This window comes from Pieris napi, chromosome 24, assembly GCF_905475465.1.
Source record: "Pieris napi chromosome 24, ilPieNapi1.2, whole genome shotgun sequence".
Lineage (NCBI taxonomy): Eukaryota > Metazoa > Arthropoda > Insecta > Lepidoptera > Pieridae > Pieris > Pieris napi.
The window spans coordinates 664,913-689,282 of NC_062257.1; the positions used below are offsets into that span (position 1 = coordinate 664,913).

The window sequence follows — 24,370 nt, forward strand, 5'->3', positions numbered from 1 at the left end:
AATAATAATGTATATATAAAAATAAGAATAAATGTTACATTTATTTTATTTTATAAATACATATTAATATTTTCTATTTATCATGTACAGTTTGATCTTAAATTCTATTAATTTAGTTTGTGATTACTCAATCGACACAAAATCCTCCTATCAGACACTGTTATGTATAAATTAAGATGCTCATTTAAAATTCAGTTAAACCATTAATGATAATTACACTTGGTAATTATACCCGTTTGCATAACACCAGCTACTTTGTTAACATTAATTAAAAAAGATAAAATATAGTTTTAAGTGTTAAAAATATAGTAAATATTTTTAAATTATATGGCTTCCCTATGGGCACTATTACTGGCTTGAGTCCCGGCTTTTAAGAGTAATATTAATTAATAAATTAAAAAGTAAAAGTGCAAATATGCACAAATATAAATTGGTACATAGATATAAAAAGGGTGCGTGTACTTATGTACGCGCGTAAGAAGTTAAACTACTTTGGCATTATTAAAAATAGTTTTTGATTGCATGCAAATAATTAATTACAATTAAATAATCAAAGACTGGAAAAGGAGTCATTATAGTCAATAAAGTTCATTTTACAATTGAAAAATTAAATAAATAAATATTTATTATTATTCTCTTACATTAAGTGTAATTCTATTATTAATCGAATGTTGTTTTTAAATTATGTCCAATGCTGTAGCATCTTCCGTGGGCAACTTCATTCTGTTAATTTTGTGTCACGGTGCGCATCGTAAAATTTCACTCTCATCAATTTTTCATAACGCGCCTAAAGAAATATAACTTCAAAAATAGCCGATAGAATCTTCATACCCATCATTATAAATAAATAAAATATTAACAAATACTTGAAATTTTCATGGTAGACCAATAAATACAAATGATACATATAATTTATATGTCTATAACTTTGAACATCAATATATTCTAAATAGGATATAATCTGTAATTCTATTAGAAGTATTGCCATAAATTATTTCCTATTTATTTCTTGATATTAAGATACTATATTTAGTATTTATGTATTTCCTATTAAACATTTATGTGCTGTCATAGCATAACCATATTCATATTAACTAAATGCACTCTTTTAACAGAAGTACTCTTTCGTCTCTTTCTGACAAATTGTGTTTGCATTAGGATGAAAAGAGATAGACTTATGTCTGATTTTATTACAACTATCGATTTTTCTTTAGCCTTTTTGTTGCTTGCTCATTTTCTTGTTCAATGTATCGATATGCCAAGTGATGGCAATTTTTTATAAATAAATATAGGCACTGTACACTTATGGACGTCATTAATGGATCACCTCAGTGTGACCCTCCGAAAAATTACACATTGTCGCGATTTTTTTTCATAATTAGGATAAGCTAATTGGTCTGGTTTTAATTAATTATTATTTCATTATTAATAAAAACCTGACCTGATCTGGAAAAAAGATTAATAATTTGTGGGACAGCCGCTATCGGCATTTTTTGCAACAATTTTGAACGCAGATGTTCCTTTAAAAATGAAAAAAATATTGGAGGGGAGAAAAACGGGTCTTTTCCCATTTTAATTATGTTATATTTCCACTGCATGCAATGTCATGTGATGGAATGTGTCATGAATAACATTGACTACAATTGTGTATTGTGACATTCCTTGGACAATATTTTGAATATTTACATCACAAATACCGTTGGACCTTAGTTAAAACCACGCATAAATCGTTACTAATATTATGAAGAGCTTGCGAGCTTTAAGACAATTTATTAATAAATTAATAATATTCCAAAGCGCGCGTCATCTTCCTAATCTACACTAATATTATGAAGAGAAAAGATTTGATTACGTTGAATAAGCTTCGAAATACAGGATTGATTTGAAAAATTCTTTCACCATTAGAACACCACGTTATTTCTGATGAACATAGAGTATAGAATAGTTCCAAATAAAAAATAAGTAATAGTTAAAAAAAACTAAAAAACACGCTTTTAAAGCACATCAATGGCGCTCTGTGCCATATTTTTCGTCTATCGAGCAACCCACGCTTTTTCACAATAATACCAGTATTTTTTGTTCATTACCATTTTCAGCCTAAATTAGGAATTATTTTTCACTTTTTAGTTTGATGTGCTTTAAAAGCGTGTTTTTTAGTTTTTTTTAACTATTACTTATTTTTTAGTTAATTTTTTCAGTTTTTTTTCCGATTAGGTATTGCATTGTCATCGATCTTTGACAGGTGCGCAAAGTTTGAATTAAATCTGTCCGTTAAAAGTGGGTCAAAATCGAGTCCGAAGGAGTCGGTTACATACATACATACATACAGGTGAAGCTAATATAAAGCGTATAAAAAGTTACGGTTTTGTTTGAAATTACGATGCAACCCAAGGTGTGAGAAGGACCAATAAAGATATATCTAAACTATTGACAATAGAGCAAAGTGTTTTGTTTATATAGAAGGCATCAAAATCTACCAAAAAGTCCCTGACACAAAAAATATTTTGGCATCTAAAAGCCTATTTACCGAAAAAGGCTTTAGAACATCGTGCTACTAATGAAGCAATTTAAAAAATTTGTTCACCATTATTGTTGAATACCGAAAAATATTTTCTTTTGCTTGAAGTAAAACTTCTGTATCGGGGTTGGAAAAAAATTTAGTGTAACATTTTTTCGTTACGCGTCACATTTTTCCGTTACGTGCCATCTTTTGAAGTGAAACTTCTTTATCGACGTATGGGAGAAATTTTGTAGCAGGTTACGCGCCATGTTGCTTTTTGAAGTCAAACTTCTTTATCGGCGTTGGAAAAAAATTTACACACATTTGTCACATTTTTCGGTTACGCGCCATCTTTTTCTTATCCCTACCACGGTTGATCCGAAGAGATTCGAAGCCATTAGTAACAAAAATATATAATAACGATAACAATGATAGTAATAAATAATTCTACTACAATTAATGAAATTCTGTAATAATCTTAGTACTGCATAGTAGTACAGTAATAAGTTAAAATGAAATAATTGTATTTGTATTCATGTCTATGATAATAAAAGCCTTTTGTTAAACTTTATCTAATTTAACTTTATTTAACCAATTTCTGTAAAGTTGCATATTATAGTAGTTCATTTTTCGAAAAATAAGGTCATAAAGAAGTTTCACTTCTTACGTGTGTACACCTAGTACACGCACACATTTTTTTTTTCATAGACTATATGTAAAGAAAGGCTTTAAATATTAAGACTTAGCTGTGTGAGTTGCATTGTGCAACCGGCCTTGCGCCAACATCCGCCCTCGTGCCTCTCACCGCATATCTTATTAACTGCTGATCTTTAATACGTGGGCTATAACTATTAATTTCACACAGAATGTCATAGTTGAGCTTTAAAGCCCTTTATCCTAATGAGGTTTGAAGATTTTTGGGTCTAATTCCGTTTTCCTCACGTTTACATATGTAAACAATTAAAACATATGTTTTAATTGCTTTGCTTTGTTTCATTTGTTTTGTATATGTCTTAGGGAGCGTTCAAGTATTACGTAACGCAATTTTTGGAGATAATTGACCCCCCCCCCCCCTCATGTAACTCGCCGTAACGTTTTTCAGTACCCAACTCGTACTGTACTCGAGTATAGTAAAACGTTTCGTGACCACCTAGTGACTCTTTAGTTACTATTATGTGGTGTAAGTCGAAAATAATATTAACAATAACGCGTAATTCAATCCCCGCCCCGCATCGTAACGTTTTACAAAAGGACCAAGCCCCCCTCCCCCCTCCCAAAACTCGTTACGTAATACTTGAACGCTCCCTAAATGTAGTTGCACTCACCTTATTTAATTTTTTTCGTCACATCGGTTGCCCGGAAGAGATCGCTCGAAAGCGATAAGTAAGCTTCTTAGGAGGTCTTCTGCCCTAGGAGGTTTTTAGTTGTTTTTTTTATTTAGTTTGAAGTAGAGCAAATCAATCCCAAGGATTAGGATCATTTAAATAACCGTGAAATTTACAAAAACTATCCCTCCCCTGGTTACTTAAACGTTTGTTATAAATTCTTGTTAATTTGATATTTTTCTGCTTCCTTGAGTTTCAAATTATCGAGAGTCTGTATAAACTGTTGAAAGAATTCGTGAAAATGGTTCATACATTCTCAAAATTTTGCATTTTAACGTAATTACATGGTAATCACAAACTACATAACAGATATTACATCATAGTTACAAATTATGTTAAGTCGTTATGTATATTATGATGTTTCTAATGTGTTTTATGTAATTAATGGCGAATACGAGTGGAGAGTATTCAGAAATAATTTCAATAAATCGACATGAAATGTTACGTTAAAATTAATTAATTTTACACACAAGAAATTATAAATAATAAAGAGATTTTATTAAGATTTTAATAGACTATAGAGCAGTGTTGGCCTAGTGGCTTCAGCGTGCGACTCTTATGCCTGGTTGTAGGTTCGATCACCTTTGCACCAATGAAATTTCTGTCTATGTGCGCATTTAACATTCGCTCAAACGGTGAAGGAAATAAAACATCGTGAGAAAACCGGCTTGCTTTAGATGAAAAAAGTCGTCGGCGTCTGTCAGGCACAAGAGGCTGGTCACCAACTTGCCTGTTAAATTGACAAATGATCATATTACAGAAATTTGCGGCCCAGACCTAAAAAGATTGTAGCGCCACTGATTTATATTTAAGAACATAGGTTCTATACACAGAATATTTTAGATTATAATTTCAAGAACCGACCAAAACTCTTCTCTGAACATGCACAAGAACGGCATGGTCACCAGCTCTGTGACCATGCCTACAATTAAAGTAAACACAAGTCCAGCTTTTCACCTGTTCAATGCTTCAATGACAGTCAATAAACATTTAAAAACATTACTTAGGACACAAGACGGTTTCGGAGAAATTGTTGCAATCACAATTCACAACTATACAACCAGACATCGATCTCGAAGAATTAAATCAATAAACAACTTTAAACTTGCCATAAAAATTATATAATTTCGTTTCATGGCAACCCTAGTACAGTATACCCATAATAGGATAATTGGAAATAATGGTGTAAGTTTTATTGGCATTTATTGGTCACTTACGCAATGTTTGAAGGCACAAAATGGGCGTAGGCGGCTCTATTTTAATTTTTCTTCTCAAACGAGATCCGCCAGAATACCTACCTCCGGAGTCCGGGAACATGAACGTGTAAATTCTTTATAACGTCATTGGTTATAACTAAAAACTCTCTATAACGAATAGAAATGTCCCGTTATAAAGACTACACTGTATATTCAAGCGTGAATCATAAATCAAAATTGCATTTATTCATATTATAATAATGTTAATAACCATTCATTTCAGATATTTTTACACTTAATAATTTGGTCTTCTTATATTAAAACTTAATATTGAAGATATTTCTTCGTTATAGAGAGTGAAACAATGTATGGGTTTTGAGTTAAACCAAACAAATGTAAATATTTGTACGTAATAGAGAGTTTTTGTTATAACGGATGACGTTATAAAGAGTTAACATTGTATATGTAACAAATCTAAACCGTACAATTGTAAAGATTAGAAATCAACGACTTTCCTGGAACTATTCATGCATGACATGACCTTGGACACGCTTCGTCCCCACAATGACGCCATACCAAGCCCAAACAGCAAATAATCCCGCATTTGTCAATTCCGCCCAATAGGACATAAAACAACACATACACGAACCCCTTTGTCTTTGTATTAAATCTATATATATGTTCCATGGTCGTCTTTTTATAGGCGAGTTGGGTCCAACATTTTTAAGTCTGGGCTTCAGATTTCTGTATCTGTTTCATGTTCATCAATCTAATACGCAAGTAGATCAGCCTCTTGTGTACACACGCCGTCGACTTTTTGCGTCTAAAGCATTTTTTCCTTCATAGTTTATTGCCATCTTCTCTTCCGTTCTACGCCCTTGATTTGACAACTGGCAGTAAATGTTAAATTACAAGCATTTCATATAGATATTTTGACGTACCTACATTATGTTACCTATATGAATAAATGATTTTGACTTTTGACCGTTTGAGCGAATGTTAAATGCGTACATAGTCCATAGGTGCACAGCCGGAGATCGAACCTCCGACCTCAGGTATGAGAGCCGCACGCTAAAGTCACTAGGAAACATCCATCACTAAATATATCCATCAAACAATAAATGAATAAAATAATAATAAAAGTATTAGGAATCAGCGACTTGGCGGCTAAACTGGCGCCACCAAGCGGACAAGAATGTAATTAAAAATACTGATAATTAATTATGTAATATATCCATCATATACACAGATAAAACTTTAATCCTGAAACAAATATTTCGGTTCTAACTACGTTTTAATTTTTAGTAAGTTCAGTGCCTTATATATATAGGTTTAAATATGTTGCTATGAATACTTTATATTTTAACTGGCTTTAGTTTAATCATGGGATGTCAAAAGATAATACGAAATTCGTATCACCTCGACGTTCGCCGTTCCATAACTGAGTTCTTAAGGCAAATTTTGCCGCGCACCACCTCTATGTGAAACCAGCTGCCCACTAAATATTTCCGAACCAATTCACCAATGAGAGCCTTTTAAAATAGCGTATTAATTCTTAAAAGGCCGGCAACTTGCAAGGTATCTAGCAATTTGGTCTATGGGTATCACTTAACATCATAATATGAGCCTCCTCCCTGTTTGCCCCCCCTTTAATTTATATAATAAATTTAGGTCGCCAGCAACTCATAGTCTGGGCTTTGTCCACAATAACGACTACATCGAACTGTTAATAGCCAGGTTTCAAACCCACTACTGTGAAACATTTATAATTAATTATCTTAAACAATGGCTAATTTAAATTAAAATAACAATCAGCGGAAATAAAAAACCAAGAGAAACTTTTAATATCGAAATAATTGAAACGCAAAAACAAACCGGTCGCAATGACACTGCGCGACCTTGGGGTTACATCACTGCGCCGGCGCACAATATTTGCCATCATTAGGAAAATTACTTAGATCTCTAACAATCTGATCACGTTTTTTGGGAATCTTAAATGTTTTTTGTAAAATTAATTTTGATTTTGAATAATTGATAAATATTAAAACAAATTTAAAAAGTTTGGTCCCTGTGGCAGTGTGCCCCTAATGCTGGCAACATTTATCTGTATGTATATATAATGTTACATTATATACTATATAGATACATTATTATTGTATGTACCTTATCTTACATAGTAATAATAATATTTAAAAACTTATAAATAGAAATTTAAAACAAATGTAATAAGTTTGGTCCCATCGGAAATGTGGCAGCATTTATGTATTTGATTATTATTATGACACCTTTTGCATTTTATTAGCAATTTTGTATTTGTACTAATTAGTATGTAACTAGAACTACTAATATATATAATACATACTAGCGGCCCGTCCCGGCTTCGCAATGCTGGCACATTTATTTTTTATATTTTTAATTTGTTGTGTTCTTTAATATTGTGGAACATTTTTTGTTCGATCATCAATAGTTTTCGCATCGCATGCGGTGAAAGATATTTTATAGGCATTTTTTACACCTTGGGTAAGATTATTGTAGTTTTAGTAGGGATCCTTATTTATATTTTTATATTATATTAATCAGTGATAATGTAGCATTCAAATGGTGAAAGAATTTTTAAAATCGGTCCAGTACTTTTGGAGACATTTCGTTACAAACATACTTACATACAATTCTTTGCTCTTTATAATCTATATATATAAAAGAAAGTCGTGTTTGTTACAACACTTATAACTCGACAACGGCTGGACCGATTGCCATGGTTTTTGGTTTGTTGGATTTGTTTCCGTCCCGAATAGCAGAATATATATAAAAATATCGGATAAGTTATCGAATAACAATAAATAAATTAATTAATTTTACGAATGCAAAAACCATATGGTGCCATCTGTTGACAAAACTACGCATCATTTTACGTCGAATTCGTGTCAGTTCAAGAAATTCCGATCTTGAGGTGAATGAGGAGATGCATAACCATGCTTTGATCCTGATCAAAAGATGTCGGATATCAGAAAGTGCTTAACATGCAGTATCGCCATATTGACGCTAGAGAGAAGATGCCTAATGTGTAAAACTGCCATTCTTCTTTCGCAATGGCAAGCAATAAAACATTTCTGTACTTGCAAAAAAGTTGTATTAATGTAATACTTAACATTAATGGAATCCTAAAATAAGTTAAATTAAAGTAACAACGATATTATAAGGTTGTAGGGCGGAACGAAGTTAGCCAGGTCAGCTAGTATTAGTATAGATAGATCTTTGTAACTTGTACCCATTTTAGTTCTTAGCAAAACCTAAGTATATATTAAATGAAACCCTAGGTATACATTGAGAACAGTGTAGGGTTAATACCTACTTATAACTCTTACAAATGCCTTCAATTTCACAGAACAGCACTGTTTATTTAATTTTACTTCTTAAAGCACTAGTAAATTCATTTCTGAGTTCGGGACTTCGGGCTAGGGTTGGAAAGTGTACGTGCGTATACACTGAAATCTTACGAGTTTTTTTTATTAAACGTAATTTAAAAACTAAACAAATTATTGCTTAGGTGAACTAATAACAGAAAAAAGGTTGTCCTAAGGGTGGAACATATATATATATATATATAATATATACATATATGTACATGTACAATAGCACACGTTCTTGCTTAAATATATAAATACTAGCAAACATTTATTGTGCAATGTATATTATCTCTAGGGGTGAAAATTAGGGGTTGTATGTATTTTTGTTATGCTGTATCAAAAAAATAACCCCATTTTTTTTTTCTAAAAAATAAATTTTTGGTATGGACATCCCTTATCACTTAGGCGTTTGAAAGATTTCGATTCTCAGACTTACTGAATATGCCTAAAAAAATTCATAAGAATCGGTCAAGCCGTTTCGGAGGAGTAAGGGAACGAACATTGCGACACGAAAATTTTATATATTAGATTATCTTATCCCAACATCACATATAGGTCAAATGTGGTCCTTTAGCGGATTAAACAGCAGCCTATCATGTTCCTCGTTATGTAGAAAATAAAATAATGTATGTACGAAAAAGTATATTTTAAATTCCGAATTTCATAAATAAATAAATAGCTTTCATTCATCAATAATACATAAAGCACTTAAACGATAACCACTGGAGCATACAATTTCCCTGAACACTACTTTACAGCTATAAAATAATCTTCCAAATCATCTGGATACGATACAGACTTATACGGCTCTATTATATCTGTATTTCTCCAATTGTCTATGGGAGAAATCGTGCTTAGAACATAATTGTCGCTTGGATCGTCTGTAGTATAATCTTCATCTGAGTCATTGTTAGCCTTATCAGTTATATTATTCACACTTTTATCTATTACGTCATCACTATGTTCAACTATTGATCTGTTTGTATCGTTGTGTGAACCACGTGGTGATAATGAGTCTATATTTATATCGTTAAGGGGTAATAAATTTGTATTATCAGTTCCATATGTCGCTTGATTTAATTTATGGATCTCTGGACTCTCTGTGACAATAAACGTATTTATCGCGGGCTCAGTTGTATTATCGACGTTTACTGGAGTCGCAACTTTGATGGAATCCATCAAAGAGTGGCTATTAAAGTTGCGTGGGAGTAATAATATCTCTTCTAATTCATGATCATTAATTAACGCAAATGTGGGCTCTGTAGTAGTTTTAGAATTTACTTTATCCTTAATCAAAGATACGGCTTTTTGTGCTATGTTTGATGCAAGTTTCGTTCGCAACGCTGAAATTTCTGGCGACAGATCTGGTGTAGGCGTGGCCGTATATGAATAATCAAAGAGTGGCTCGTGTGATCGCTTCTTTGTAGGTAACTCTACGCGTTTATTATCTTCCCTAACACCTGGATGATTCCTGTTAGTTCTGTTTAAGTTGGATAGACGCTTTGGGATTATTTGGTTATTATTCTTTGATTTCACTGTCGATTTCGTTGTACTGTGTATCCCTCGTCTTCTAGATTTAGTGATGTTTGTCGAAGGTGAAAAGGTCTTAGGTGGGCAATTCCAATAATTAGGCCGCCAGACATCTTTGTTGTTTAAGGGATATTCTACGTCAGGGAAGGTTCCTACATCTCGATAACTTGGAGCTGATGAAAATTCAGGACCTTTCGAAATTCCCTGTACTGATTTTGTTTCCAACTTCCGAGTTCGTCTTTGTTTTTCCACTTTCCGTTTGGGCGTTCCCTTCAATGCTGTATCTTTAAATTTATTTTCAATATCATGAAAATACAACGGAGTGTTTGGTGTTGAAGCTGATGGGTATTCTATTTCAGGGAAGTTAAATTTTTCGAATATGTCCTGTTGGTTTGGTTTTGATATTTGATGTCGTGGGGTTTTCTGCTTGGTCCAAGGAGCTGGCGTTGAACTGAAAACTGGTTTAACGCCCGGTCTCGATCTCTTCGCCATATTTTTGGGCAAGCTGTTTGCATATTTTATCTGTAACATATAGATGATTGTAGAACACAATGTGTGTTTAATATATTTAAATAAATGACGTAAAACTTACCGCAAACAGTACGAGAATAACTGAGTATAAGGCGACCTTTTCCCGAACAGCCATTTTCAAGTGTAAAAAATTAGTTTTATCGCAATTATTTATAACACATATTTCATTGAGTTTCCTAGGAAATCGGTAGGTTACCTAAATACTTCGCTTATCGATGTCATATAGACCTATTACTTGTATTTATGTAATCGTGTATCAAAGGATGTATTTTGTAATAGTTCAATTGTTTTAGTAACAATAAATCTACACAATGGATGGTTGCGTATAAAACTAATTTCAATTATACAAATTTATTCAAAAAGTCTCATGTTTTATTTATTTGGAAAGCGGACAGGAACTGCAATACAAATTATTAGTAGTATACGAAAAAAAGTTTAATGTAGACATTCATTAATAAAATGAACAATAAAATTAAGAATTAAATGTAAATAAAGGTTGTAAACATTTATTAGCATACAGTATTTACAATATTCTTATGTAAGTTATAATAAAAAAAATCTAATAAGAAAATAAAACAAATTTAATTTGGTCCCTGTGGCCGTACCTTTAATTTACCTAGCTGTATTGCGATACTTATTCGTTAAGGACAGCACCAGTTCTGGTCACCGGTATCACCAGGCGCCATCTTTAATTAGCTGTGCACTTGAACCCCACGGCCCAAGAGTCTCTACTCCAAATGGAACAAATATAAATAAATAGTTACACAGATTATAACATTGGTAATATTGTAGTTTCCTCGTAATCGGTTGTGAAATTATATTCGTTATCTGTATTTGTCTTTATCAAATTATTAAATATATCTTCACTTCTCTCGTCTATAATCCATGATTTTGATTCTTCTGATGACATTTCAACTAACGCAGATTCATTGCTGTCTATGTCATCCATTTGCAATTCATTAATGAAATCAGTTTCTATTGAATCTAATATGTTTATTGTATCCTTAACTTCATTAAAATCTGTTTCACTGAAAGGTTCATCTAATGTAGCTGATGTATTATTTATAGAATCTTGTGTTTGAGATATATTATTTATAACATAGTCACAAGTTTCAGATATATTGCCTTTTTCCAGTTTAGAAGTACCTGTAAGATTTAAGTTTGATTGAACTTTTGTTTTGGTCTCAAGGCGCTTAAATGACTCTTGGACGTCCTTCTCAAATGGGCTGAGAATACTATCCTGCGCTTCAATTGCGAAATAATATGGTTTTGCGTCTAAAATTGTCATTGGATAGGAGGTTTCGGGAAACGTGATGTCCGGGAGAGGGAATGTTTTGTGTTCGACTGATCTCGTATAGCGAACTCCACATTGTTCACCAGCATATGGAGTCACGTCTTTGCTGCCACTGGCATAGCTCTGTAAAATCATATATTAAACATCTCGTTAATATTGGCCATGTCCAAACTATTTAGCAGGACATTTAATTCGGCGTTTTTAATATAACACCTTTATTTTAGGTAAATATGTACCAAAAGCCCTTAAAAAAAAGGTTTGATTATTTTGGTATGCTATCATTACATAATTTATAACATTAAAAATATTGTATTTCGACTGAATTAAATTATTATTACCCAAACGGGGACCATATGGTCCCCGAACATACTAGAAACCATCCATTTTAAAAGTGTCATGTTTGTTGAAAGTGTAAATTATAATCTTCTTCTTTCTAAGTTGGTTTTTATAAAATAGTTGTAATGTTATTTTCTTGATTGATCTCTCATACAAATATCGATTAAATTATGTAATTAAAACCATATACAACTATAACCATAAACAACAGAGCAGCGTTGGCCTCATGGCTTTAGCGTGCGACCCTCATCACTGAGGTCATAGGTTCGTTCCCCGGCGAACGGGTAAGGAAAACATCGTGAGGAAATCGGCTTGCCTTGCCAAAAATTCGACATGTGTCAGGCACAGGAGGCTTATCTACACCCCTATTAGATTGACAAATGATCAAGACCTAAAAAGGTTGTAGCGCCACTAATATATTTCATGAACATAAACAATTATGTAATAAAGAAACTTACTTTCAAAACGATAATGCAGATAAGACATATCATCATGTAATTTAAATCATATCGCAATTAGTTTTAATAGAACAATAATAAGAATAGAGAACAATAGAGTGTTAACCTATTTCTAGTACTTTAATAAAATTGTGATCAAAGAAATGTCATTTTATAGCGTCCATTACAAATTATTGTGAAATCTTCATGCGCAATTTCTATTCATATCATAAATTACGTTATGCGAAAGCAAACTCTTAGATGTGGTGTTACCTAATATTATATTTATTACGCTATGTCACGTGGTAAGAGTGAGACAGATCCACAGATTCAAATCAAATTTGATGGGTCTATGTCAAAGATAAAAAAAACTCATGTGAGCAATTCACACGTGGTAGAAGTGAAACCATCAAAAACAAAGTTTTTATAATGAATAATATGTAAATTATACTTTTTTCACTAACTAAATGTAGGACTATGTTAAATTTTCATTTATAAGTTTAATATCAATATCAATCTTTAATTTGATAAAAACTAAAATAATGGAAGTTTGAAATTCGATGATTATTACTTATTTAATTTTTTGCACATCACTGTTTTTTAAATTCAGAAAATGATCAAATACACGCCAATTTAAAGTTTTTACACTGCACAATTCTTCCCATCTCATTCTCTCCCACGCTATATCCTACGAATTTAAGCGTCTGTCTCTTTTTACTGTCGCTTTTTCCGTTGCATCCGGTTTGAAATCACAACGATTCTAAAGAAGTTTCACTTCAAAAAATCACTTTATTTGATGCAAAACAAATTAAATTTTGTACTGACATTCTAAAGGTTGTAAATATATAATGTTAAATAGTTATTATTAATTATTTAATATTTAAAAAAAAAAAGAAAGCCAAAGAAGTATAACTTCTTCCGCGCGTACATACGAGTAAGTACACGCACCCTTTTTTTTGTAGAGAATTACGAAACCGTATAGAAGCACTTAATTGACAATGGAAGGTGTGAATGTCAGTGTGTGTGTCTACCTGTTTTTGAATTGTGATATAGAATTATAATTTAGCCCCCGCGAATTTCGTTTCGCCTTAACATGATGTTACTTAGCCTACCTTTTTAGTAACATCAGTATGTGGAACATTTTGCTATGTTACTCTTTTGGAGACAGCTTTCCGAGCTGGCTTTAGGTTTTCCGTGCAATTTTTCCAATTTTCTTTATAATAGAACGTTGCTCAGAGGGATAAATAACAATGCTCGAATCTGTCAAGCCGTCTTCGTTTGTGCTTAGGAAAATATATTGCGATTTATGTTTATTTGATTTTTATGGTTTGGTTGTTCAGATCATAGCTAATTTTCAATTTAGACAATGAAATTGAATTATGTCTATAAAACATGTTTTCATATTTATTTTACCAATGTTAATTGACTGATATATTATATTATATATATGTATGTATATAAAGCATTTTACTTATCTCAAGAATTGAAGATATGTGTTCTATTTATGGAGGGCTGTATCACAACGCAACGCGGTCAAAACCGCAGAAATAAAGCTAGTTAAAGTATGTTTCAAGGTAAATTAGATAATTTAATTAGAGGTAATGTGAGAGCCTTTTTCTTTCTTCTGTCTTGATATATTTGTTTTTTCCTATCAATTTCTTGTTGATTGCAATATTTAATATTAATTAATAAGGTTCATAACATAATGCTATATCTACAGTATGTTACAAGTTATATTTTCTAAAATATAAAAAATGTAACATTAATTTTATAAAAAATTAAACAATGCTTTTTTTTTTTAATTTTCATTTATTATATATATATATATATATTGTCATTCACAGACTACGTTTAGGTTAGCTTTTAAAAAACAAAGTTATATCGAAATTGAATCGTGTTTTGAAAATTGAATAAAATAGTTTGTGATAGACGAAACCATATAGTTTTGTTGAAAGAAAAAGTAAAAATAAAAACAGTTAAAATTGAAAAAAAAAACTAAAATTATATGGAATTCGAATCGATTTTTTAAAATCGAATGAATTTGTAATAGTTAAGTATATATCCTAATATATATAAATTACGTGTTACGTTGTTTGGCCGCTATGGACTCCTAAACTACTTAACCGATTTCAATCAAATTTGCATACCGTGTGCAGTTTGAACGAACTTACAAGATAGGATAGCTTACATCTTCATTTATACCCGTAATATTATTTTATTGCAAATTATTTGTTTATTATTTGATAGTCACAATACTAACAGATGACGCTGTGTTGAAAGTACCAACGTTTCATATAAGCTACAATTTAATGACATAACCACCAAAAAAGCATGGTGGTCCCCATGACTGGTGTTCTCCTACCATGTACTATGTACTATAACAAAAACCTTAGCCACAGCAACGCTTGGCCGGTCTGCTAGTATACTCTATATATGAAACCATAGAGTTCGTCTATGGTGTAGTTTAATTGAAAAAAAAAATACAGTTTACATTAAGTATTGTATATTTAGCCCCGATAACCACACCCACATCCACCATTATTTTTCATACCAGCATATGGAAGAGGTATTGGGGGCATGGGCCCAAAGGGGCCGTCGTCCATCATAGCCAGCATCAGCATCGGCAGTATGACGTCTAAATCATTGCTTTTCTCACGGTATATTATGGGGTATGGCGCACAATTGCATCCCATCTGACAATTGACTGCCTGAAATATATAATTTCGTTAAATCTAATATATAAAATTCTCGTGTCGCGGTGTTTGTGGTTAAACTCCTCCGAAACGGCTCGACCGATTTTGATGAAATTTTTGTGCTTATCTATGAGAATCGGCCAACATCTATTTTTCATCCCCCTAAATGTTAGGGGTAGTCCACCCCTAAATTTGATTTTTTATTTTTTAGACAAAATTCTTAATTTCTATTTTTTTATGATTCAGCATTAAAAAATACATACAAAGCCTATCTTTCATACCTCTACGATCAACCCCTATTTTTTTATTATAAATGATATACATGGCAAAACGACGTTTGCCCGGTCAGCTAGTCTAATATATAAAATTCTCGTGTCGCGGTGTTTGTGGTTAAACTCCTCCGAAACGGCTCGACCGATTCTCATGAAATTGTGTGCATATTGGGTATGTCTGAGAATCGGACAACATCTATTTTTCATCCCCCTAAATGTTAAGGGTAGTCCAGTCCACCTCTAAATATTTTTTTTATATTTTTAGATATTTTTATCTGTTTTTATTTTTTTATGATACACCATTAAAAATACATATAACCCCTAACTTTCACCCTTCTACGATCAACCCCTATTTTTTTATTATAAACGATATACATGGCAAAACGACGTTTACCCGGTTAGCTAGTTTTATCTAAAAATAACTTTTACTTTAGCAAAAGATGGCGTTGATAGCAACATATTCATAAAAACAATCTTTCGCCTCTTTCTATCAATTGTGTTTTCGATGTGATTGAAAGAGATAGATACTAACGAAGGATAAAAACAGTTTTTGACGCATTAAACTAAACAGATCATAATTTTTATTCTCAAAAGACCGGCAACGCACTTGCGAGCCTTCTGGCAATATGGGTGTCGCCCATAGACACCCATATTGTTACATAAAAAAAGTAATAAATATAATTACCTGTAAGGCGAGAAGTAAAGTAAAACAGAATGCAACTTTAAAGATAGACATTTTTAGTATATGAAATTTAATAAAAATTATTGTTTTTATACACTAACTATTTTGAAATTACCCTATGTGTCAATATAAGCACGTAGTTTTTTTTTTAATTTCCATGTTCCATTACATAGAGTACGTCATTATAATGTGGCAGTGTTGGCCTATCCGCATGTTATTTTTGTCAGTCAAATCTGTCCGTCATATGTGAACAAAAAACTGTCTGTACTAGTAGACTCGGCCAAGCGTTGCTGTGGCTAAGGTTTTTATTATATTACATAGTAGTAAACTATTCAAGGGAAACGGCAGGAGAACACAAATCCACCATGCTTTTGATGATCCAACAAATCCATCATGATTTTTTGGTGGTTATGCCATTAAATTGTAGCTTATGTGAAACGTTGGTATTTATTTTGATAAGGATCAATACCTAGGTACGAATAAAGAGCCTATTCTAGCGGTTGTATTTTAATAAAAAAAAAATTAATAAAAGGAGGCTTATTGTGACGTAACTATAAAAGATAGAGACATGCTGTCGCGACATTTTTTTATAGATAGTGATGTGTCCTGAAAAATTTTAATACGTCATTTTGTTCTATCATTAATAGTTTTCGCAGCGCACGCGATTGAAGGAAGTTTTTTGTTTATTTTTTTAAACCTTGGGTTAGATTATTCAAGTTTTAGTAATCATTCCTAATTTTTTTGAAAATGAAACATAGCCTATGTCACTCGGGAATAGTGTAGCTTGCCAACGGTGAAAGAATTTTTGAAATCGGTCCAGTAGTTTCGGAGCTTATTCATTTCAAACAAACAAAAAATCAAATCTTTCCTTTTTATAATATTAGTATAGATTTACAATATTCTCAATCTACATATAAATAATAAAAATAGCTAATTAAAACAAATTTAATTTGGTCCCAGTGGGACCTTTAATGCTGGGTTTTCCTTTCTGTACTGCGACACGTTGAGGAAAGCACCAGCTCTGGGGCCACCGGTACCACCAGGCGCCAACTTAAATCTTTAATTAGCTGTGCACTTGAACCCCACGGCCAAAGAGTCTACTCCAAAGGAAACAAAATCAAAGTTGGAAGAAACTCTTATATTTCAGATGTTTATTATTTTCCGCCTGCGTTGCCCCCCAGCTTTTTTACTTGGCTTTATGTTTATTGAAATTAAATTTGTTTAAAACTTATAATAGCCGATAGCCCTTATCCGAAAAAAAAAATTGCCAGAAGTTAAACAAAATTTTCTATCAATAAATATATTAAAATATATAAATAGCTGTTAACATAATCTCTATAAGACGTATCTAATATATAAAATTCTCGTGTCACAATTCTCGACAAATTCTTATGAAATTTTTTATACGTATTCAGTAAGTCTGAGCATCGGCTATTATCTATCTTTCAAACCCCTAAATAATACGGCTCCACCACAATTTTTTTTATGATACAACATACAAAAATACATACAACCCCTAATTTTTTACCAACCGCTACTTTTTATTATTGTAGATAGTTATTTTTATTAAACTAAAACAATGTTTCTTAGAAATAAGATACATGGCAAAACAACGTTTGTCGGGTCAGCTAGTATATATGTTATATGTCGTTGTTACGTGTATTTTTCTCAATGGATTGTTGTTTTAAACATCTGCATGCAGACTGCATTTGGCGTCAATGACCGACGCAGAGCGTGAACTGTTTTCGGGTTATATTTAAAACATAGGATTAAATATTTTTTTATTGAAAAACATCGATGTATCACCTCTCATCGTCCGCCGTTTTACAACTGAGCGTTTCTTAAAGCAGTTTCTGCCGCGCACCACCACCATGTGGTTCCAGCTGCCCACTGAAATAACTCCGTACCAATTCGACTTAGAGTCCTTCAAAAAAAGAGCGTACCAATTCTTAAAATGCCAACAACGCTTTAGCATTGAGAGTGTCTATGGGCGGCGGTATCGCTTAACATTAGGAGAGTCTGCCCGTTCGCCCCCCCTGTTCTATTAAGTCTTTTTTTAATAAATCAATTAGATAAGTAAGTATGTGTGTGAATAAGTAAAAGATACGAGAGAAGTGTGCGTTAAAAGAGGACAATGATACGAAAGGGAATGCTTAGGTGGCTTTGATCTTGGGTAGGTCTTGTCGTACCTGGACCAAATCCAGGACTACAGAAGGGACAAGTTACAAGTACCCATGCTGGCCGACGGCTGGCCATGCGTCATACTCGTGAACGGGTGCTACTTGTGGTGACTGGCCGTACTTGAATTCGTGTATGCGGTGATGTTAGTTGTTTCGACTATGTTTTTGCGTGTTGTTCCCACGAGAATGTTAGTCCGTGCTCCTATTTCACCATGCCTCCTGCTCAGTGCTCATAGAGGACAAATCTTTGTTTTTTAATTTATTTTATTATTATTTATTACTTAAGATGTCATGTGTTATGATTGCAGCTCCTTACAAACACCATGTAAAACAAAAAACTTGGCGATTAAAACGGGTGGCGGAGAGTTTATTGCCAGTTCTTCTCTTCCGTTCTAAGCCCTTGATTTGAGAACTGGCAGTAAATGTAAAATTAGAAGCATTTAATGTACATATTTCTTTTTTGACTTTCATAAGTGTACATTGTGTTACCTACATGAATTTTGACTTTTGACTTTTTGACCCATAACAGACGAGCACTTTAAAGTGGAAGGTAGCGTGGTATGTCGGGTCCATAGGAAGTAGAAACTCGTGACACCTGCCTACTTCGGGAAGAAGGCGTGATATTATGAATAAATTAATGGGGAACTTATAAAAAAAAAATATGCATCTTAACTATCTTTTTCCATTTGTATTTTAATTTTAAAAATTATTTCAACGTTTCTATATTATTGATAAGCTATTTATTTAGATTATTTTTATGCTCAATGAAGTTTCTTGTACGGTGAAGGAAAACGTATAAAAGCCGGAACGCACCCACTATAATGAGTGTCTATGGGCTTCTACGACTGCCCTTTTTGGGCGTTTTGGGCTCATTGCCCCCTACGCATGCCTTAAAATTTACAGTGTCAGGAATAGGCTGATCACTTACTTGCCTTTAAAACAGCAGTTTTACTCTTTAATGTAACAGTGATGGTGATTTTAATTGTAACTTATAAATAAAGGACAAGAGCTGTTATGGGTTTAAGCGCCGATTATTATTATTTATTGTACTTTGGTTTTTTGATGGGGGTCTTTATTGCTTGGGATTAAGAAGTATACTTAAAGTAATATTTCTTTAAGTAGGTTACATTAATTTATTATTGTCGGCTCATTGGTCTAGTGGTTAATACCCCTGACTGCGAATCCATGGGTCCTGGGTTCGATCCCCGGCTGAGACAAACATCGATGTGATGAGCATTCGTTGTTGTGCTTAGGTCTTGGGTGTTTAAATATGTATTTATTTTTCTATCTATCTATAATATGTATGTATATCCGTTGCCTAGTCCTCATAACACAAGCTTCACCAGCTTAGCATGGGACTAGGTCAATTGGTGTGAAATGTCAAAAAAAAAAAGCAATTGCAATTTTTTTGCAATTACTAATTTGAATATGTTTTTAATGGAAAAACTGGTATTTTTAACTTACAAAGGTTCCCAAATTTTATACTTTTTTTATATTGTATCAGTCTTGCTTTGACCTGATGATGGAACGAAATAAAAGAATACATATCGAACAGTCTTTATTCAGTATTTCATTTATCAGTTCTTATCACTAAAGTCACTTCATTATCTCTTTGCTCCGGTTCATCATCATACATCGTGTCCATGCCTTGGTTCTGCATGGGGAAGGGATAGGGCATATATGGAAGAGCATCATTACAGAATCTATCGTAACCAGGCATCGGATATTGGTATGGCATGGGCGGTGGAGCACAGTTTCTATTTTTCATGGCGAAGATCATAAAGTACAGCAGATGTTGCCAGCTGTTGTCCTCTTTGATGATTATTGGTGGCATTGGATAGGGCTGGTACTCGGGTACTGCGGGAGGAACTTCCGGTTCCGGTGATAGAAGAGGTTTGATGACAGCTGGGATGACGAACTGGCATGGCTGGACCATGGGTGTGGCTGTGATGGAGGGGGTTTTCATGTATTCTACACGTGCCTGTGCGTCTGCATAACCCTAAAATATAATATAGTTAAGTATCTGTCAAACCTTAATGAGAAAAATGCTGAGTCAAGTTCTAAATATGACAAACTAGCCGTTTCGCGCCCGCTTTGCTGGACGAATTAAAATAAATTTTATGTTTCATTATTTTATTTTTTTTCATATTTTTATTATTCTTCTTTTTAACTTCCCGCTAAGAAAATTGAAATATTTCGAAAATCGAGTTTTTAACAGATGTTGACGTTTTGCGGATCTAGGAAGCCTCTTTTGTTTTTATTAGCGGGAAAAATTTTCATAAAAGTAAAACAGAAATAAAAAAATGAAGGAACGTTGGAATTAATAAAATTATATGGCTATTTACCACCATACCATTTATTAACCATCTAGGAAAAATTTCGCATCGAATGGTGGTAGTTTCATGTCGATACGATCAGTGGTTTAAGCGTGAAAGAGCCTGAAACGAACACCATTTTCTTTTTATATATATAGAAGATTTCAAATCATTTGGACATACCAGAGTCGTACTGTTGTAAGACTCTTCTCTCAATACCAATTTCAATAAATTTAAGAAATGTATTAAAGAAAAGCTGTGTAAAAAGGCTTACTATAAAGTAAACGATTATCTAGTTGATAAAAGGGCCTGGGACTAGTGCTAGGCAGGCTACTTCTAATTAATTTGCGATATTTGTTTTAAAATAAGTGTTGTTTGATGATTTGCTATTTTAAAAGAGTACCGAGAGTTTTTTACGCAGGCTTTTTCTCTCGCCTACACCCTGTCTTCTTTACCGATGAGTAGCGATGCCTACAAATTCAAATTTAATGACGTGGAATAAGTGATACATGTATCTTATGTTCCATATATTTTTTTTTTAAATTTAATTTAATTTTTTACCCTTGGAGGTACGTGGGGGCCTGAGAGGCGTAGGGCCGAAATACTGACCGGCTTTTCCATAATCTTTTTCTTGTATTAGAACATAGTGAATTAAATATCGATTGCGCGTCATACATATTGATGGTGAGTAGGGGCTATCTCACCAACACCGCTTTCGGCTGTAGCTACGGACCCTCCCTATTTTAATATATTGTATATAATATATATCTGTATATATAAACATATTCACCGAGAAAAAAATTAATTAAATTTGATTTTTGGGAATCATTAGGTTTCGAAGCAAGTTGTTTAAATACTAAAGGTCGGCAACGCACTCGCGAGCCAGGCGTGTGTCAGGCACTGGAGGCTGATCACCTACTTGCCTATTAGATTACCAAATGATCATGAAACCGATACAGAAATCTGAGTCCTGGACCTAAAAAGTTTGGGCCACGCACGTCGTTGACTTTTTGCGTCTAAGGCAAGCCGGTTTCCTCACGATGTTTTCCTTCACCGTTCGAGCGAATGTTAAATGCGCACATAGAAAGAAAGTCCATTGGTGCACAGCCAGGGATCGAACCTACGGCCTCGGGGATGAGAGTCGCCCGCTGAAGCCACTAGGATAACACTGCTCATCTTCATGCACTTACCCTCACTTTTACACCATCACACAACACAGCCATTACTTAGTTAAATGTATTTAATAATTTTTATTGTTATTTCCCTTTTGTAAATATTATGTATTTGGCTATATTTTTAGTGTAATTTTTTGTTTTTAATTTTTTTGTTAGCTGTAGGATTACGAAATAAATAAACCTATCTTATAAACTTACCTCCCAACAGACGAACACAGAAAACAATATCAACAGTGGACCCATTATGAAATATTGACACATTTTCAATTGCGTTCCTTTTTTATAGGAACTATTTCAAAATAATACAATTACGTAACGAAAATTTTTGATCATCGGCACGTATTCTTTAACAGCGACAAGTCAAGTAGTCTTTTTTATTTATTTATGTATTTCGTAATCCTACATTCGGGTCTCGCTACCCCTTTGAGGCTTTTGCGTGTAGAAAAAGCCCCACGGTCCCGCGTCAAGTTCGCTATTCTCTGCGTAGGCGCAATTCCAACTACTTAAAAAACTGCTTTCTAATGGGGACATATTAACTAGGTTTTAAAGACGTCTTATTTTGTGATTATTGTGTATTAACCCCAATGGGGTATGGGGCAAAACACGTTTTTTAACATTAAATAGATGATCTTTGTCCTAACTGTACGGGGGCGTCCATTAATTACGTGAGGAGTTTTTTTTTCTGTCACTCCCTCCCCCCTGGTGAGATGTCGTGAGATTTTATTACACCCCCTCCCCCATCCCCCAATCTCACGTGAGATTTTTCAAAATGTGGGTTTCTTACGTAAACGCGTTGGATTGTTTTAAAAGTAAAAAAAATTGCTTCGTGCTTTTATTTACGACTAAAGCAAAATAAGTGAAATGTGGAGCGTTTAGGTATGGAAGTGCAGCGGGAAGTTTTAGATGGCCTTTAGGGTCAACCGTTAGCCTAATTTTTGTTTTTCAATCAGAAAAAAAAAATTGCGTGATATTTTCCGGGACCCCCCCTCTCTCCAACGTAATATTAAATGAGATTTGTCTCGACCCCCTCCCCCCCTCCCCCACTTAAACACCTCACGTAATTTATGGACGCCCCCTACGTATATATGTTTTTTTTGGTTTCCTATATCGCAACAAGTGTTAAGGCATAAAGAACACCTTGTACACAGGTGGAGCACAAACGATTAGCCACTGAACTATGGAGACAGTATTACCTTTATTTATACAATTTTCCTGTTGCAGGTAAGAAGTTCATATCTGCACTTCAGTAAAGGTTTGGATATTTTTAATTTGTTTTCTTCTTTTGGTGCCTCTCAACTGGAGGTTGGCTGTCAATCTCGTGAAGCATGTCTTATCCTGTGGCTGCAGCTCTTCCGCAATACCCGTCCACTCCCTAACGTTATTTCTCCTATCACCACGCCGTGTACCCTGGATTTTACCCATAATATTTAATTGAAGGAGCTGGCATCTTGGTCACTGCGTGGTACTGGCCTATACAGGCTAAACCTCAAAATGTGTTTAAGTAGGAACCATACCGTGATTAAAGCATTGATAGTATACAAACATATACGCACGTGGATGATGAAGTCGGGTTAGGTAGGCCTTGATCTGGACCAAATCCTTCTGCTAGAGAAGGGACAAGTTGGAAGTACCCATAACATGACCATGGTGAATGTCTCTTTATACCTAAAAGTCACCATTATGTGGTGTAAAGTACTGGAAAGTCGAAAATAATATTAACAAAAACGCGTTATTCAATCCTCACATCGAAGGAACGCTCCCTGAGGCGAGAGAGGTATGGACCGTAAGAGATCCCTGATCCTATCACAAGGAAGGCGAGAAAATAAAATAAAAATAATAGTTAAAAATCTTTATTAGTTTCAACAAAACAGATATAATATATATGTTAACGTAAAATTGTAAACACCGTTAGATTGTAATCTATCTCGCGAGATTATAAACTGTCGAAAGATTGTGAACCTCAGCGTACTGCTTACAATTTAACGTATTATTATTCGGTAGTTATATGAAATTGTTGGGAAGAGATAGATTACAATGTAACGGTGTTTACAATTTTACGGTGACATATACACTATGTTATTGACTCATTCACATTATCACAGGACTGTTAATTGGTATTGGTATAGGAAACGGCATAGGTATGGGTCCGTCATCACAATTACAACCACACCCCTGACCACCGCCATCCATGAGGAGGAGAAGGATCAGCGGCAGTATGCTCTTTAAACTGTCGTCCGATTTCACCACTATGGGTGGGTACCCGTTGCCATAGTAACCAGGGACGGGGGCATTTTCGTACCATCCAGGGTAGGATAATACTGATATCTGTAATATACCAGCAGGTTAATCATATTGAATAATAATATTAACCTAGTCCAAGAAAGAGTCAAAAGCCTCCCATCAAAAGCACTACGATCTTCACTCTCATTCTCTAAGG

The 24,370-nt window shown here is 33.7% G+C and overlaps 2 protein-coding genes across 2 annotated transcripts in view; one reads left to right on the top strand and one right to left on the bottom strand.

Annotated features, from left to right (window-relative positions):
- Positions 1-24,370, top strand: part of LOC125061745 — a 102,756-nt gene that overhangs the window by 14,907 nt on the left and 63,479 nt on the right. The window lies entirely within an intron of this gene.
- On the bottom strand, positions 19,989-22,268 carry LOC125061746. The gene is made up of 2 exons (XM_047667329.1): positions 22,132-22,268; positions 19,989-20,442 (listed from the first exon to the last, which is right to left on the bottom strand). The coding sequence occupies exons 1-2, from the start codon at positions 22,192-22,194 to the stop codon at positions 20,014-20,016; spliced, it is 492 nt and encodes a 163-aa protein (XP_047523285.1). The 5' UTR covers positions 22,195-22,268; the 3' UTR covers positions 19,989-20,013.

Bases quoted from the DNA above. Each gene is read 5' to 3' on its own strand.
- LOC125061746 (XM_047667329.1), bottom strand. From the start codon at position 22,194: ATGTGTCAATATTTCATAATGGGTCCACTGTTGATATTGTTTTCTGTG. The intron at 20,443-22,131 runs GTAAGTTTATAA...ATTATATTTTAG, and splicing joins CTGTGTTCGTCTGTTGGGAG to GGTTATGCAGACGCACAGGC.